At 44.9% G+C, this 12629-nt stretch overlaps 1 protein-coding gene across 1 annotated transcript in view; it reads left to right on the top strand.

The window, feature by feature from the left end:
- myo18b (myosin XVIIIB) overlaps positions 1-12629 on the top strand; it is a 79911-nt gene that overhangs the window by 27911 nt on the left and 39371 nt on the right. The window contains exons 13-24 of the mRNA XM_078271892.1: positions 256-319; positions 1014-1158; positions 2804-2974; positions 4389-4479; positions 6281-6473; positions 7600-7680; positions 7954-8074; positions 8169-8316; positions 10491-10674; positions 11109-11259; positions 11613-11722; positions 11819-11884. Coding sequence (XP_078128018.1) covers positions 256-319; positions 1014-1158; positions 2804-2974; positions 4389-4479; positions 6281-6473; positions 7600-7680; positions 7954-8074; positions 8169-8316; positions 10491-10674; positions 11109-11259; positions 11613-11722; positions 11819-11884 — 1525 coding nt within the window. The remainder of the gene's footprint in view (positions 1-255; positions 320-1013; positions 1159-2803; positions 2975-4388; positions 4480-6280; positions 6474-7599; positions 7681-7953; positions 8075-8168; positions 8317-10490; positions 10675-11108; positions 11260-11612; positions 11723-11818; positions 11885-12629) is intronic.

Here is a 12629-nt window from a genome sequence, read left to right on the forward strand (position 1 = left end):
TTAAAGCTATAGTGCGTAGTTTCTGTTTCCCCCATGAGGAATTCTAAGTAATGACAACAACGCTGTTGGCGCGTCCACATGATACAAGCCTTCTGTGATCGCTCACACTCACTCAAAAACAGCCCGCTAATCGTCCAGGGCTGATAATTGCTCTGTCACTAATACTATGTAACTGAAGTGTTTGCATTCTGTTTTTTTGATTATACGTATCAACGTGTACAACAGTCCTCACAGTGTTTGATTATTCTTCATCAGGACAGAACTGCAGCTGCACCAGCTTCCTGAGGCCAACTCTTTCGGGATCGTTCATCCCACCAAGGTACAGTAAGAGCAATGACGAGATCTCACCTCTGCTGGGAGGAAACATACTTGGGTTGAGACAGTGGTCAGTCAGTGCAACGTTAAGCAATAAAACACTTCTAGATCAGCATAAATTTGCAAAAAAGGAAACGAGAGGCTCAGAAACTTTTCCTGTGTCTTTGATTTGTGCCCATGTGAGGTTAAATCAGTGGGGGAATAGAAAAAAAAGGATGTTTGAAGAGGTGAAATCATGCCATGAAGAGAGAGTCAGGCTGTGATGGGAGATGAAATGTGACTCAGCTGTTCGTCCACTTTATTAAGTGGCTGATTTCAGAGACCAACTGTCTGTCTTCTATCTTTTCTGTCTGTCTGTTTTATTTGTCTGCTTGTCTGCCTGCCTGTCTGTCTACCTGTCTTCTGTCTGTCGGTCTGCCTGCCTGCCTGTCTGTCTGTCTGCCTTTCTGCCTGTCTGTCTGTTTTTTGTCTGTCTGTTTTTTGTCTGTCTGTCTGCTTGTCTGCCTGCCTGCCTGTCTGCCTGCCTGTATGCCTGCCTGCCTGTCTGCCTGTCTGTCTGCCTGCCTGCCTGCCTGCCTGTCTTCCTGTCTGCCTGCCTGCCTGCCTGTCTATCTGTCTGCCTCCCTGCCTGCCTCCCTGCCTGCCTGCATGTCTGTCTGTCTGCCTGTCTGCCTGTCTGTCTGTCTGTCTGATGTTAGGTTGAGGAGAAACAGCGTGCGTCCGTCGCCTTCACCAAGCTTCTGACTGCCATGGAAACGCTCAGCTTCTCGGTCGGGGAGCAGAAGGCGATCTGGCACGTTCTGGCTGGCATTTACCATCTGGGAGCTGCCGGGGCCTGTAAAGGTAACACTGACTCATCACCATCACTCACACACTGTTATGATGCATTCAAGTGCTCCTCGGGCAGTCCCATTTCCCGAGCTGTGAAGTTGTTCTTCTGACTTCGGTTTTCGTGAGCTTTAAGCCGTTAAACAATAATAATGTGACAAAATATATCTTAAAAAAAAGTAAAGAGCTGTGCAGTTTTTAGAATTATTTTGTGTATTTTTTAGTTATTTTGTGCAGAAATGTGCAAAATTGTCTGAGGAATGTGCAGAAGATCACAGTATCAAAGTATAAAAAAAGAATATGCAATGTACAAAAATATAGTCCCAAGAGTTTGTTAATTAGCATGTGATGATATCACATAAAAAAACTTATTAAACCAGCGGTTCACAACCTTTTTGACTTGTGACCCGTTACGTATGGGGGCCTTTTTATCATCTTTATGATGTCTCTGAGCTGTCATCAGTTCCACCAAAGAGACCTTTCCCCTCTAAACTTCTCACATTATTTCATTTAAATAATTGTTTGAGGCTCAAAGAGATAAAAACAACCAACATTTCACAAAAAACTGCGATTATTTGAGAAAAAATCCAAAAACTGAAGACAGATTTGTGCATTAAAATATATTTTTTCTCTCCCGTTAATCCTCTCATGATCTTTCAGATTTTTCCGGTGACCCTTTGGAGGGGCCCGACCCCTAGGTTGGGAACCTCTGGACTAAACTGTATATAAAGTAGAGTAGCTGTTGTAGCTCCTATATTGATGCGAGTATATTGTTGTTAATACCAGGGCTGCACCGTACATTGCTTTTGTTAACATTATCGCGATATAAACTGCCACAATTAACGCATCGCGAAAGACTGCGACACATCGTGAAAGACACTCGGTATCTCACTAGAAACTGCACTTTAAAATGTAACTGTCATTCTTGTTAGTGGTGCTTCTTATATTCAGTTAAATGTTCAATTTGTTCAATGAAAGAATGTTGGAAATAATTTTTTTCCGCTTCGCTGAAAACAGAACAGAGTCTACTTTAATATATTTATTAATCGCAAGTGTATGACTTCACAGTCTAACCCCCCAACCCCCGGACTTTATTCTACTCACCTACTGTGCAATATTTAACATTTAATACTATTGATAATATTGATAATACTGTGCAATTCCATTACTGTGCAATATCTGTATACTGTGCAATATCATTACTCTCATTGTCCAATATCTATTACTCATTGAATATGATCACCACTATTGGGCAATATTCAAATAATGTGCAATAACCCACACAGCATATCACATTGTTAATAAAACCATACTTATTTTATTATATGTATATAGTGTCTCAGAACTGTGCACCTTACCCCCATTTTTTTGCACTACTTATTTTATTCCATGTTGTTATACTTATTTTACGTACATGTTGGCACTGGGAAAGGAGTTGCTTTTAATGTCATTGTACATGTGTATAGTGACAATAAAAGGCGTTCTGTTCTATACTGTTATCGCCATATTCAACAACATAATTGCATATTTTGATCAGCCCTAGTTAATACTCAAGTAGTGTTTTGGACGCAGCATTTATTCTTGTATTTCTTTACTTGTAGATCTGAGTGCTTCTGTCCCTCAGTAAACACCAGTACATGTTCTCTTTCCCTGGGTTCAGTGGGCAGGAGGCAGTTTGTGAATTTCGACAGCTCTCAGGTGGCCAGCAGCGTCCTCGGCTGTGAGGGAGAAGATCTGCACACGGCTGTCTTCAAACATCACCTCCGACAGCTGCTGCAGAGAGCCACCGGGGGCAGCAGAGAGAGGAACCCCGCTGCAGAGGCAGAGGAGGGTGAGGCACACACACACACACACACACACACACACACAAACGCAGACAGCCAAACACGCACACGCAGACAGACAAACACACACACGCACACACACACACACACGCACACAGACACGCACACACACGCACACACACACACAGGCGGGCGCGCGCACACACACACACACACACACACACACACACAGTGCGTTTTACTATCTTTGTGGGGACCCGTGACATATGACATAATGCATTCCCTACCTCCTAACCTTAACCATCACAACTAAATACCTAACCTTAATTAGATTGAGGATGTCCAGTCGTGTTTGGACTCCACTGACTGGGATGTGTTCAGGACTGCAACCAACAGTCTGGATGAGTAGACAGAGGCTGTGACGTCATACATCAGCTTCTGTGAGGACTGCTGTGTTCCATCATGCACCAGGGTGAGTTTCAACAATGACAAACCCTGGTTCACAGCCAAACTCAGAAGGCTAAGGTTGGATAAGGCAGAGGCGTTCAGGAGTGGGGACAAAGACAGACTCAAAGAAGCAAAGTACAAGTTTAGCAAGGTGGTGAAAGAGGCTAAACGACGGTACTCTGAGAAACTCCAACACCAGTTCTCAGCGAACGACTCTGCTTCTGTCTGGAGAGGGCTCAAACAGATCACCAGCTTCAAGCCCAAAGTCTCCCACTCCACCAACGACCGACGCCTAGCCAACGACCTTAACCAGTTCTACTGTCGCTTTGATGGACAATGGGTCAGTCCTGACACCATCCCCCTCAACACCTCCCAACAGCTCCAGCTACAGTGCATCACCTCCACCTCCCCACCCACCTCAGTGACGACTCTCTCCATCAATGAGGAAGACGTCAACAGACTGTTCAGGAGACAGAACCCCAGGAAAGCTTCTGGACAGGACTCTTATTTTTAATACATTCTGTGTGTGTATATATATACATATATTTATACTTATGTTGTTTGTTCTGTTTAACTTATTTTAGAGAATGTGTGACGTGCACCTACAACACCAAAACAAATTCCTTGTATGTGTAAAAAACGTACTTGGCAATAAAGCTTTTCTGATTCTGATTCTGATTCTGAACCCTTACCCTAACCTTAACCATCACAACTAAATGCCTAACCTTAACCCTTACCCTCACCCTAACCAGAACCTGATTCTAACCCTAATCCTAAAACCAAGTCTTAACCCTCAAACAGACCTTTAAGCTTGTGGGGTCCAGCATTTTGGCCCCACAAAGCTGTCGGGACCCCACAAGTATACTGTATTCCCGGTTTTTGGACCCCACGAATATAGTTAAACAAGAACACACACACACACACACACACACACACACACACACTATATAGTGCACTATTTCCGTGATAGGGAACGGTTTCTAACACAGCTCACGTCTTCCTTGTGGTCTTCAGGTCCCAGACTGACAGCTGCTCAGTGTGTGGAGGGGATGGCTGCTGGACTCTACGAAGAACTCTTCACCTCCATCGTCTCTCTGATCAACAGGTATGGATGCATCTCGCCCTACGTTCACACGGACACAGCTCATTTTCTAATTGATATGATGGTATTCATCGTCGTTTAGGTCTTGGCTTTTGGGGGAGAGAGAGGGGATGACACGTAGTAAAGGGCCGGCCACGGGTCAGATTAAAACCTGGGCCGCTGCCCTAGTCTCCGCTTACATGGGGCGCACACTCTACCGCAGTGTTTCTCAAATGGGGGTACGTGTCCCCCTAGGGGTACTCTGGAGGACTGCAGGGGGTACCGGACAAGGCTGTAGTTACTTCTACTGTCTTTTTTTCAAAGTTTTTGTCGCTGTTTTTGAAGTTTGTCACCTTTTTTTGAAGGTTATGTCGTTTGTTTTGACCTAATCTTGCCTTTCTTCCTTACTTTTTTTCCCCGGTCTTTTTTTCTTCAAAGTTTTTATCTCTTTTTTCAAAGTTTTTGTCACTTATTTCGAAGTTTGTCGCTTATTTGAATTGTTTGTCCCTTTTCTCGCCCTACTGTTGCCTTCCTTCTTTCTACTGTGTTTTTTTCCCCCTGAAGTTTTTGTTACTATTTCCGACCTATTCTTGCCTTCCTTCCTTCTTTCTACCGTCTTTTTCTCCTTTTCTCATCATCATTTAAATGTTTTCCAGGTCCAAGGCTGTTGTTTAGTAAATCTATCGCTGACATCGCTGTATTCTTCCTCTTTATAGAGACTTTTTTTTTTCTACCAAAAATGATTCACGCTGGTCAGGGGGTACATGGCTTAAAAAAAAAAATGTTCAAAGGGGGAACATTATTGAGAACTTGAGAACCACTGCTCTACCGGGTGAGTTAACTAGCCCCAAACACGTTGTTCATGTCTTAAAGTGTTTTTTTTTAAACAATGAAGTCAAGTCAACATTGAGTCAGACAGTCTCCGGCTCTGTGAACACCTAGACTATTTCCTTATAGATCTCATGATGTAGTTGCTGTCATTTTCAAATGTTTCTGTTTCGACTGTAGCGAGGCTGAGCTGAGACGCTGTGAAACCACATCACACTTCAGAGGGGAAATCTTTTTACAACATGAACTCCATTTTGGCCACATTTCCCTCAGAGTCTGGTGTGTCACGTGGATCTGTGTTGTTGACTTCTTAGAGACATTCATTTGTTTTCCTTCAAGTGTTCGACTCATTTCAGCCACCTGTCGTTTTGTTTGCCAAGCAGTGATGTCGCGGGGGCGGTGTCACGAAAAAAACTCCATACATACTGTACACACATCACATACACATGCCTGTATAACGTGCATTAACATGAGCTGTGTGTGTGTGTGTGTGTGTGTGTGTGTGTGTGTGTGTGTGTGTGTGTGTGTGTGTGTGTGTCTATCTATATGTGGTTGTGCTAATGTGCTGTGTGTGTGTGTGTGCTATGTGCCTGTGCGTGTGTATGTGGTTGTATGCTGTTTGTGTGTGCGTGTGTGCGCGCTGTGTTCCTGTGCGTGTTTGTGTGTGTGTGCTCTTTGTATATGTGTGTGTGTGTTTGTGTATGTATGTGTGTGTGTGTGTGTGTGTGTGCTGTGTTCCTGTGCATTTGGTTGTGTGTGTGTGTGTGTGTGTTTGCTGTTTTCTGTGTGCCTCCTGTGCGTGTGGTTGTGTGTGTGTCTATGTGTGCGGGTGTGTGCGTGTATGTGTGTGTGCGTGTGTGTGCTGTTTGCTGTGTGCCTCCTGTGTGTGTGTGGTTGTGTGTGTGTTTATGTGTGCGGGTGTGTGTGTGTGTGTGTGTGTGTGTGTGTGTGTGTGTGCGTGCGCGCGTGCGTGCGTGTGTGTGTGCGTGTCGTCCAGGGCTCTGAGCGGTCAGCAGCTGACGTTAGCCTCGGTGATGGTGGTGGACACGCCTGGTCTCAGGAACCCGAGGCACTCTGCAGAGGAGCGAGCGGCCTGCTGGCCCGAACTCTGTCACAACTACCTGCAGGAGAGGCTGCTGGAGCACTACCACACACACACCTTCACACACACTCTGGACAGATACACACAGGTAACAAGGAGTCCACAGTCACAAACAGATAACGGGTGGGAATCACAGGGTACGATACGATACATGGCTCACAATGCCGATAATATCAAGAGAGAGCATTCTGCGATAATCAATAAATTGCTGGACAATCGTATAATGATACATCAGGATATCGGTCTAACTATGAATACAAAATGGCTGTGAAAAGGTTGAGTGCATGTTTGCTCTTTTTATTCACTCTAAGTCCAACAGTTAGAAAGCAGCACCATGTTTTCCATCTGTAAATTAAAGTGTAGAGCAACTCTGGCTCCAGACTTTGGACTTAAACGTGTCTGGGACATCTGTTATTTTTCTCAAATTGCTGACTGCCATCCCCCCCCCCCGTCATCTTCTTCGGCTAGTTAACTTATGTTCAAGTTTCCCTCTTTCGTGTGTTGAGCGCCACTTCCAGGAGCCATGAAGTAGCCACGCTGGGAGCAGAGAAATCTATTCAGAGAGCCTTGTTTCATTCATAAAATGATCCATATTTGGCGCCAGCGAATCCATTCTCGTATTGCACGAAGGACAATGATATATTGCCATAATTTTTGTCTCTCCCCTACTGATTAATGGTTGAAATTATGGAACTTTTTTTTTAGCTTATGTCCCCTTTGGGGCTCCTAACACAAAATTGTTACTGCACTTTTCCTTCATTTATTTTCTGCTATTCAGCCAGCGTTGACGACAAAGTGCTGCTGCGAGGGACTAAACTCTGAGAGATGCATACACACACTGTGACGCGCTCAAGATGGTACTGCAATGATGTATTCCTCCACACGTAAAATACAACTAGCACTGCACTTACCAAATGTAAAGTTACTGTGTGAGTCTAAATAAGTGCGTTAGTGCGGCGGTCAACCGAGAGTGTTCGCTCCCAGGCTCCCCCCCCTCTCTGTCAAAACCCCAAAAACCCAGGTGAACAGGTGAAGCAAACAAATATGTTATCACTTCCGCTCAAACGGCGATGAAAACGCCCTCCTCCTACAATATAAGTGCACAACACAATAATCAACAAACAACATAAATGAGACCATAAACAACATACAATATGTGGCTCCTACAGCTGGTTTGAGTGTAAAACAGTGACATGTTGTGTTGTGTGTAACAGGAGAAGATCCCAGCGGAGCTGGAGTGTCCGGAGAACAGTCCAGCGGAGGTGGTGTCTGCGATCGACCAGCCGCCTCCACAGGTACACAACTCCGACTTTATTACACCTACGGTAAAGTACACCACAACTACATACATCTGGGGACATGAATATGTCTTCTTATCACTTCATCTGACCCAGCCAGAAATTCTCAAAGTTTTTGCATAAGTTATGCTTGAAAAACAGCAAAAGCTTAAAATGCGTGCGCGTGTGTTTGTTTGTGTCTGTCTGTGTGTGTGTGTGTGTGTGTGTGTGTGTGTGTGTGTGTGCGTCTGTGTGTGTGTGTGTGTGTGTGTTTGTGTGTCTGTGTTTAAGGTCCGGGCAGCAGATGGCGACCCCAGAGGTCTGTTGTGGGTTCTGGATGAGGAGATGGTGACACCATCCTCCAATGAGAACAGCGTCCTGCAGAGAGTCTGCCAGTATTACAGCAACACAGGTATGTGTGTGTGTGTGTGTGTGTGTGTGTGTGTGTGTGTGTGTGTGCGTGCGACTGTACACTGTGTTGACTCAGAATCTGTGTGTCCCTGCAGTGCGTCAGTGCGAGCAGCCGCTGCAGTGCGAGGTGAGCCACCTGATGGGCTGCGACCCGGTCCGCTACGACCTGAGCGGATGGATCGGTCTGATCCAGAACAATCCGTCTGCTCTGAACGCCATCTGTGTGCTCCAGAATTCCACCATGTGAGTCTGTTTAAAGGCCCAGCAGGCTGATACACATTGAGGTCATGTCTAGGTGAACATCTTAAAGTAGGCTCCTATATACGTTTGCTGGTCCACATATCTCTGCCTCTGCTTAATTATTTTTTATCCCCGGTGAGGACAAAATGTACCCCCCCAACGGTACTTCACCACTAGACCATCCTATACCTAAAATAGAAGTATTTTAAACTAAGTAGAGCGGAGTAACGTGAACATAGTGCCATAGAACAATCAAATCTGAGCAGCGGTGGCTGGTTGTATTTAGCTCTCAGCTAGCGGTGTGTGATATATCGACTCAATATCATTATCGCGATATCACGATGCGCAATATTACATCGAAAGTGTCGCGATAAGTATGCAATATTTAGTTTATTTTGTGGAGCGCTGCGTCCCGTCCGTTGGCTGTGTGGCTCAGTTGTGTTTGATTTAGAGCTTGAAACGCTGTAACGATCAGTCCCTCCAGAAAAACGTGATTACGCGATCACATAATTCAACGGGGGGGGGGGCATTTTTTCAAATACGCCGCACTTTCGCCTCATAAATTGCCGATTTCTGCGCAAAATATGCGGGGCTGGCATGATAATCCCCGCATTTTCGTTGCAAGAAAGTCCCAAATATCTTAGCAGAAAGTTGAAAAATGTTGCGTTTACTTCACACAAGAGCAGCTGTTTTCCCCTGTTGCCATGGGAACGTTACGAAGTGATAATTACGCGACGTGAACATCATCTAAAATCTGCAAAAAAAACTAGTTACCGTGCAAACTGCACATGTTGGGGCCACTACGTGACAAACCCTACGGAGCGTACCACGTGTGTGTATATTTCTACAGAGCGACAGTGTAAGTGAAGAAATGGATAGAGACGGAGAAGGGAAAGAAAAGAAAGGACCTAAAGAGAGAGCGAAGGGAGTGAGTGGAGCAAAAGAAAGAACACAAAAATAAGATAATGAGTGTTGCTCAGGGAGAAGACGAAATAACAGAGATTGAAGTCTTCTAATCTCTTCAAGAGGAAACGTTAGTGGCCAAAAGTAATCCCGTCCCGCATCTATTTCTCACAGGCAGCTATCCCACAACTTTATAAACAGTGTTCATATATATGAGGCAGAGCTTGGAGTCATCCATGACCGACCTGTGGTCCATAAGTCTCAGTGTGCAATATATTGTCTATTTTGATGCGTTTTCCCATAACTTTTGTAATTTTACATATGTTTAAAAAATATCAAAATTTATATTGATATCGCAATATCACATTTTGTCAATATCGTGCAACCCTAGCAGCTCCAGAGCTCCAGGAGGCCGGCCACCAGCGGCAGTTGTTTAGCCCCCAGTAGGTGACTGTGAGCCGGCTACAGGCACCGCCAGATGACGGTGCTTTCAGGGGCCGTGGTGGTGGAGTTTAGCCAGAAAAAGTGAGCGTCATGCGGCGATGACAGTTAAGATCGGACACCAAAACGACTCGTTAAGTTTAGGAAAAAAGATCGTAGTTTGGATCAAAACCCTCCCGAGGAACGAAGGAGCGTTTCCTGGGTGAAAGTATTTGGTTTTTTGCCTCGAAGTGAACTCCGCTCTCCGGCTTGAAAGCGCTGTGTTTTATGTAGACACCACGTTGTGATATTTCATAGTGAGATTATTTTCCATTAGATATTGAAGTTCATTAAGTGTTTTAGCATGCCTGGCGAGTGGCTCCATGTCCATGGTGGTATTGGAAGGGGATTTAATTCATGCATGTTTTGTTTTGTTGCGCATGATCAGAAAAAAAACAGCTTTTTTCACAAATCGCACCCTGGATGTACAGACGATTCATTTCAATATAGCGGACGTCCTGCTGGGTTTAGGGGGAGGCTTCAAAAGGCGTTTTTGTGAGAGTGTAAATTGTAATTTCCCCACTGGGGATCAATAAAAAGTATAAATAAAAATTAGACGAGACCTTCAAAACGTGGTCTTAAGACCAAGACCGGTCTCGAGTACTACAACACGGCAATCTGTTGCTTCACGACACAAACCTGTAACATTCTAAAATCCACTTAAAATAACATAAACATCAGATCATAAGATCATCGAACCATCTTAGGACAGTTTGAACCGATTCCTGCGTCCGCCGCATCATTTTGTCATCCTCTCACATGTGATGACCAGCTTCTCTCTTTGTCTTCCTCAGAGCGGAGGTGAAGAACATGTTTAGCCCGAAGGTCCCCCTGCCCCCTCTGTGTCGAGGTCTGGGCGGTCTGGACGGCAGCAGCCAGCGCTCTCTGCAGAGAAACGGCACCATCAGGAAAACCTTCAGCGGAGGGATGGCGGCCATACGCAGACACTCCCAATGCATTGCCGTCAAACTACAGGCAGTAAGTGTTCCAGTACATGATGGGGCTGGGACCACTGCAGTGATCTCACTCAATACTGGACCAATAATGTCAAAGATTGTTGTTCCCATCAGCCACTTAGACACAGAAACACAGGAAAATAGGGTCCAGGTTTCATTGAACACAATGTATTTTATCTTTAAACACACTGCACACTGGCAGGGAGACAGGTTTCTAAACGGCAGTTCCTGTCCTTGAAGACTCATAATTAAACGGCTCATGAAGCAGAAATGGTATTACAAAAAATGTGAGTTGTTTTGAAACCGTGACCTTTTCAAACCGCGATATACCTTGAAACCGGTAATCGGGCCATGCCTGTACCTGTGTGAATCGATTTCTCTCCCACCCCTAGTCCGTGAAATGCCTTATTTGAGAAAGTATCTCTGGACTCCGTGTCACTGTCGCTGTCCCTGCAGGACGCGCTGGTGAACCTGATCCGCCGAGCCAGGCCGGTGTTCCTGCAGTGTGTGCTGGCAAAGACCGACAGCGGAGGTTTCGACGTGCCGGCGCTCCGAGTCCAGCTGCACTCCACACAGATCCTGTCGGCCCTGCATTTCCACCGCACAGGTCGGCACATTCACATCAGAATCTGAATCTGAATCTGAATCTGAATCTGCTTTATTGCCAAAAAGGTTTTTGCATGTCTCCTTTCTGCTGTCCGTATGTAAATTGTCTGGGGGTAGGACCTGATAAGCCTAGGGCTTCTATATTATGTGTGTGTCTGTGTGTGTCTGTCTGTGCGTGCGTGTGTTTGTGCGTGTGTGTGCATGACGGAAAGGTGTTTCAGATGTTTGTCGGCTGAACATACAGATGTTTTTGATGTTTGTGTTTTGAATGTTATCTGTTGATTGTCGAGCAGACGATGCAAGAACATTTTCTCTCTCTCTCTCTGTCTCTCTCTGTCTCTCTCTGTCTCTCAGGTTATCCAGAGCACATGTCTTTGAGTGACTTCAGGTGCCACTTCCAGGCGTTGTCTCCTCCGATTATGAAACGTTACGCGTCGATGTTTGTCAGCCACGATGAGAGAAAGGTCAGCTCCTCGCAGCAGCTCACACAAGCCCTCTGTCTCAGATCTTCAGCTCAGTGATAAAAATCAATAAGTGGCGTTCCTCTCTGTGTGTCCCAGGCCGTGGAGGAGTTACTGGGCGAGTTGGATCTGGATAAGAAGAACATCGTCGTGGGTGCCAGCAGGGTGAGAACATGTCTGAACTATTTGTTCCTTCCCGATACAGATTCCGATACCTGAACTTGCGTATCGGCCGATCCCGAACAAACTTTCTTTTATAGTCCAGTTTGACAGTGAGTCATAACGTAAAAAGAACAACAATAAATTACTTTAAAGTAGATTTTCTTCCGGGCTAGTCTCGCTTTGCCAGACCTTCCTCCACAGCGCTGCGGAGGAGGGTCTGGCTAGTCCACACAGCATTCTGGGACGGGGGAATAAACGTGCTCTGGTTTATTGGCATTTCTTTATTAAACCAATCACAATCGACTTAAGATAAGATAAAATAAGATTATTAATCCCACACTGGGGAAATTCCTGTGCTACAGCAGCTCAAAAGAAAAAAATGTACACACATCAGAATAACACAAATACACATTAAGTAGGAGAATAGAATCAGTTATACTAGTAATAAAACTATAAAAAAATATTTACACAATAAAAACCCTTATATAAACAGACAGTATATAAACACAGATATACAGAGATGAGTAAGGTGCGAATGAGTAGAGATGACATATTGCACAGTTGAATGTATATGTATAGTGCAGAATATTGTCCTCATATTGCAGAAACAGCTAGCAGTGCTACATTATGATGTTGCTATAACGAGTCTGACTGCTGCTGGAAGGAAGGACCTGCAGTAGTGCTCCTTCTTGCAGGTTCAATAACGGTGCCTCTGCAATGGAACACGTGTACATTCAAAGGTTGTTTT

Source organism: Sander vitreus, chromosome 16, assembly GCF_031162955.1.
Source record: "Sander vitreus isolate 19-12246 chromosome 16, sanVit1, whole genome shotgun sequence".
Lineage (NCBI taxonomy): Eukaryota > Metazoa > Chordata > Actinopteri > Perciformes > Percidae > Sander > Sander vitreus.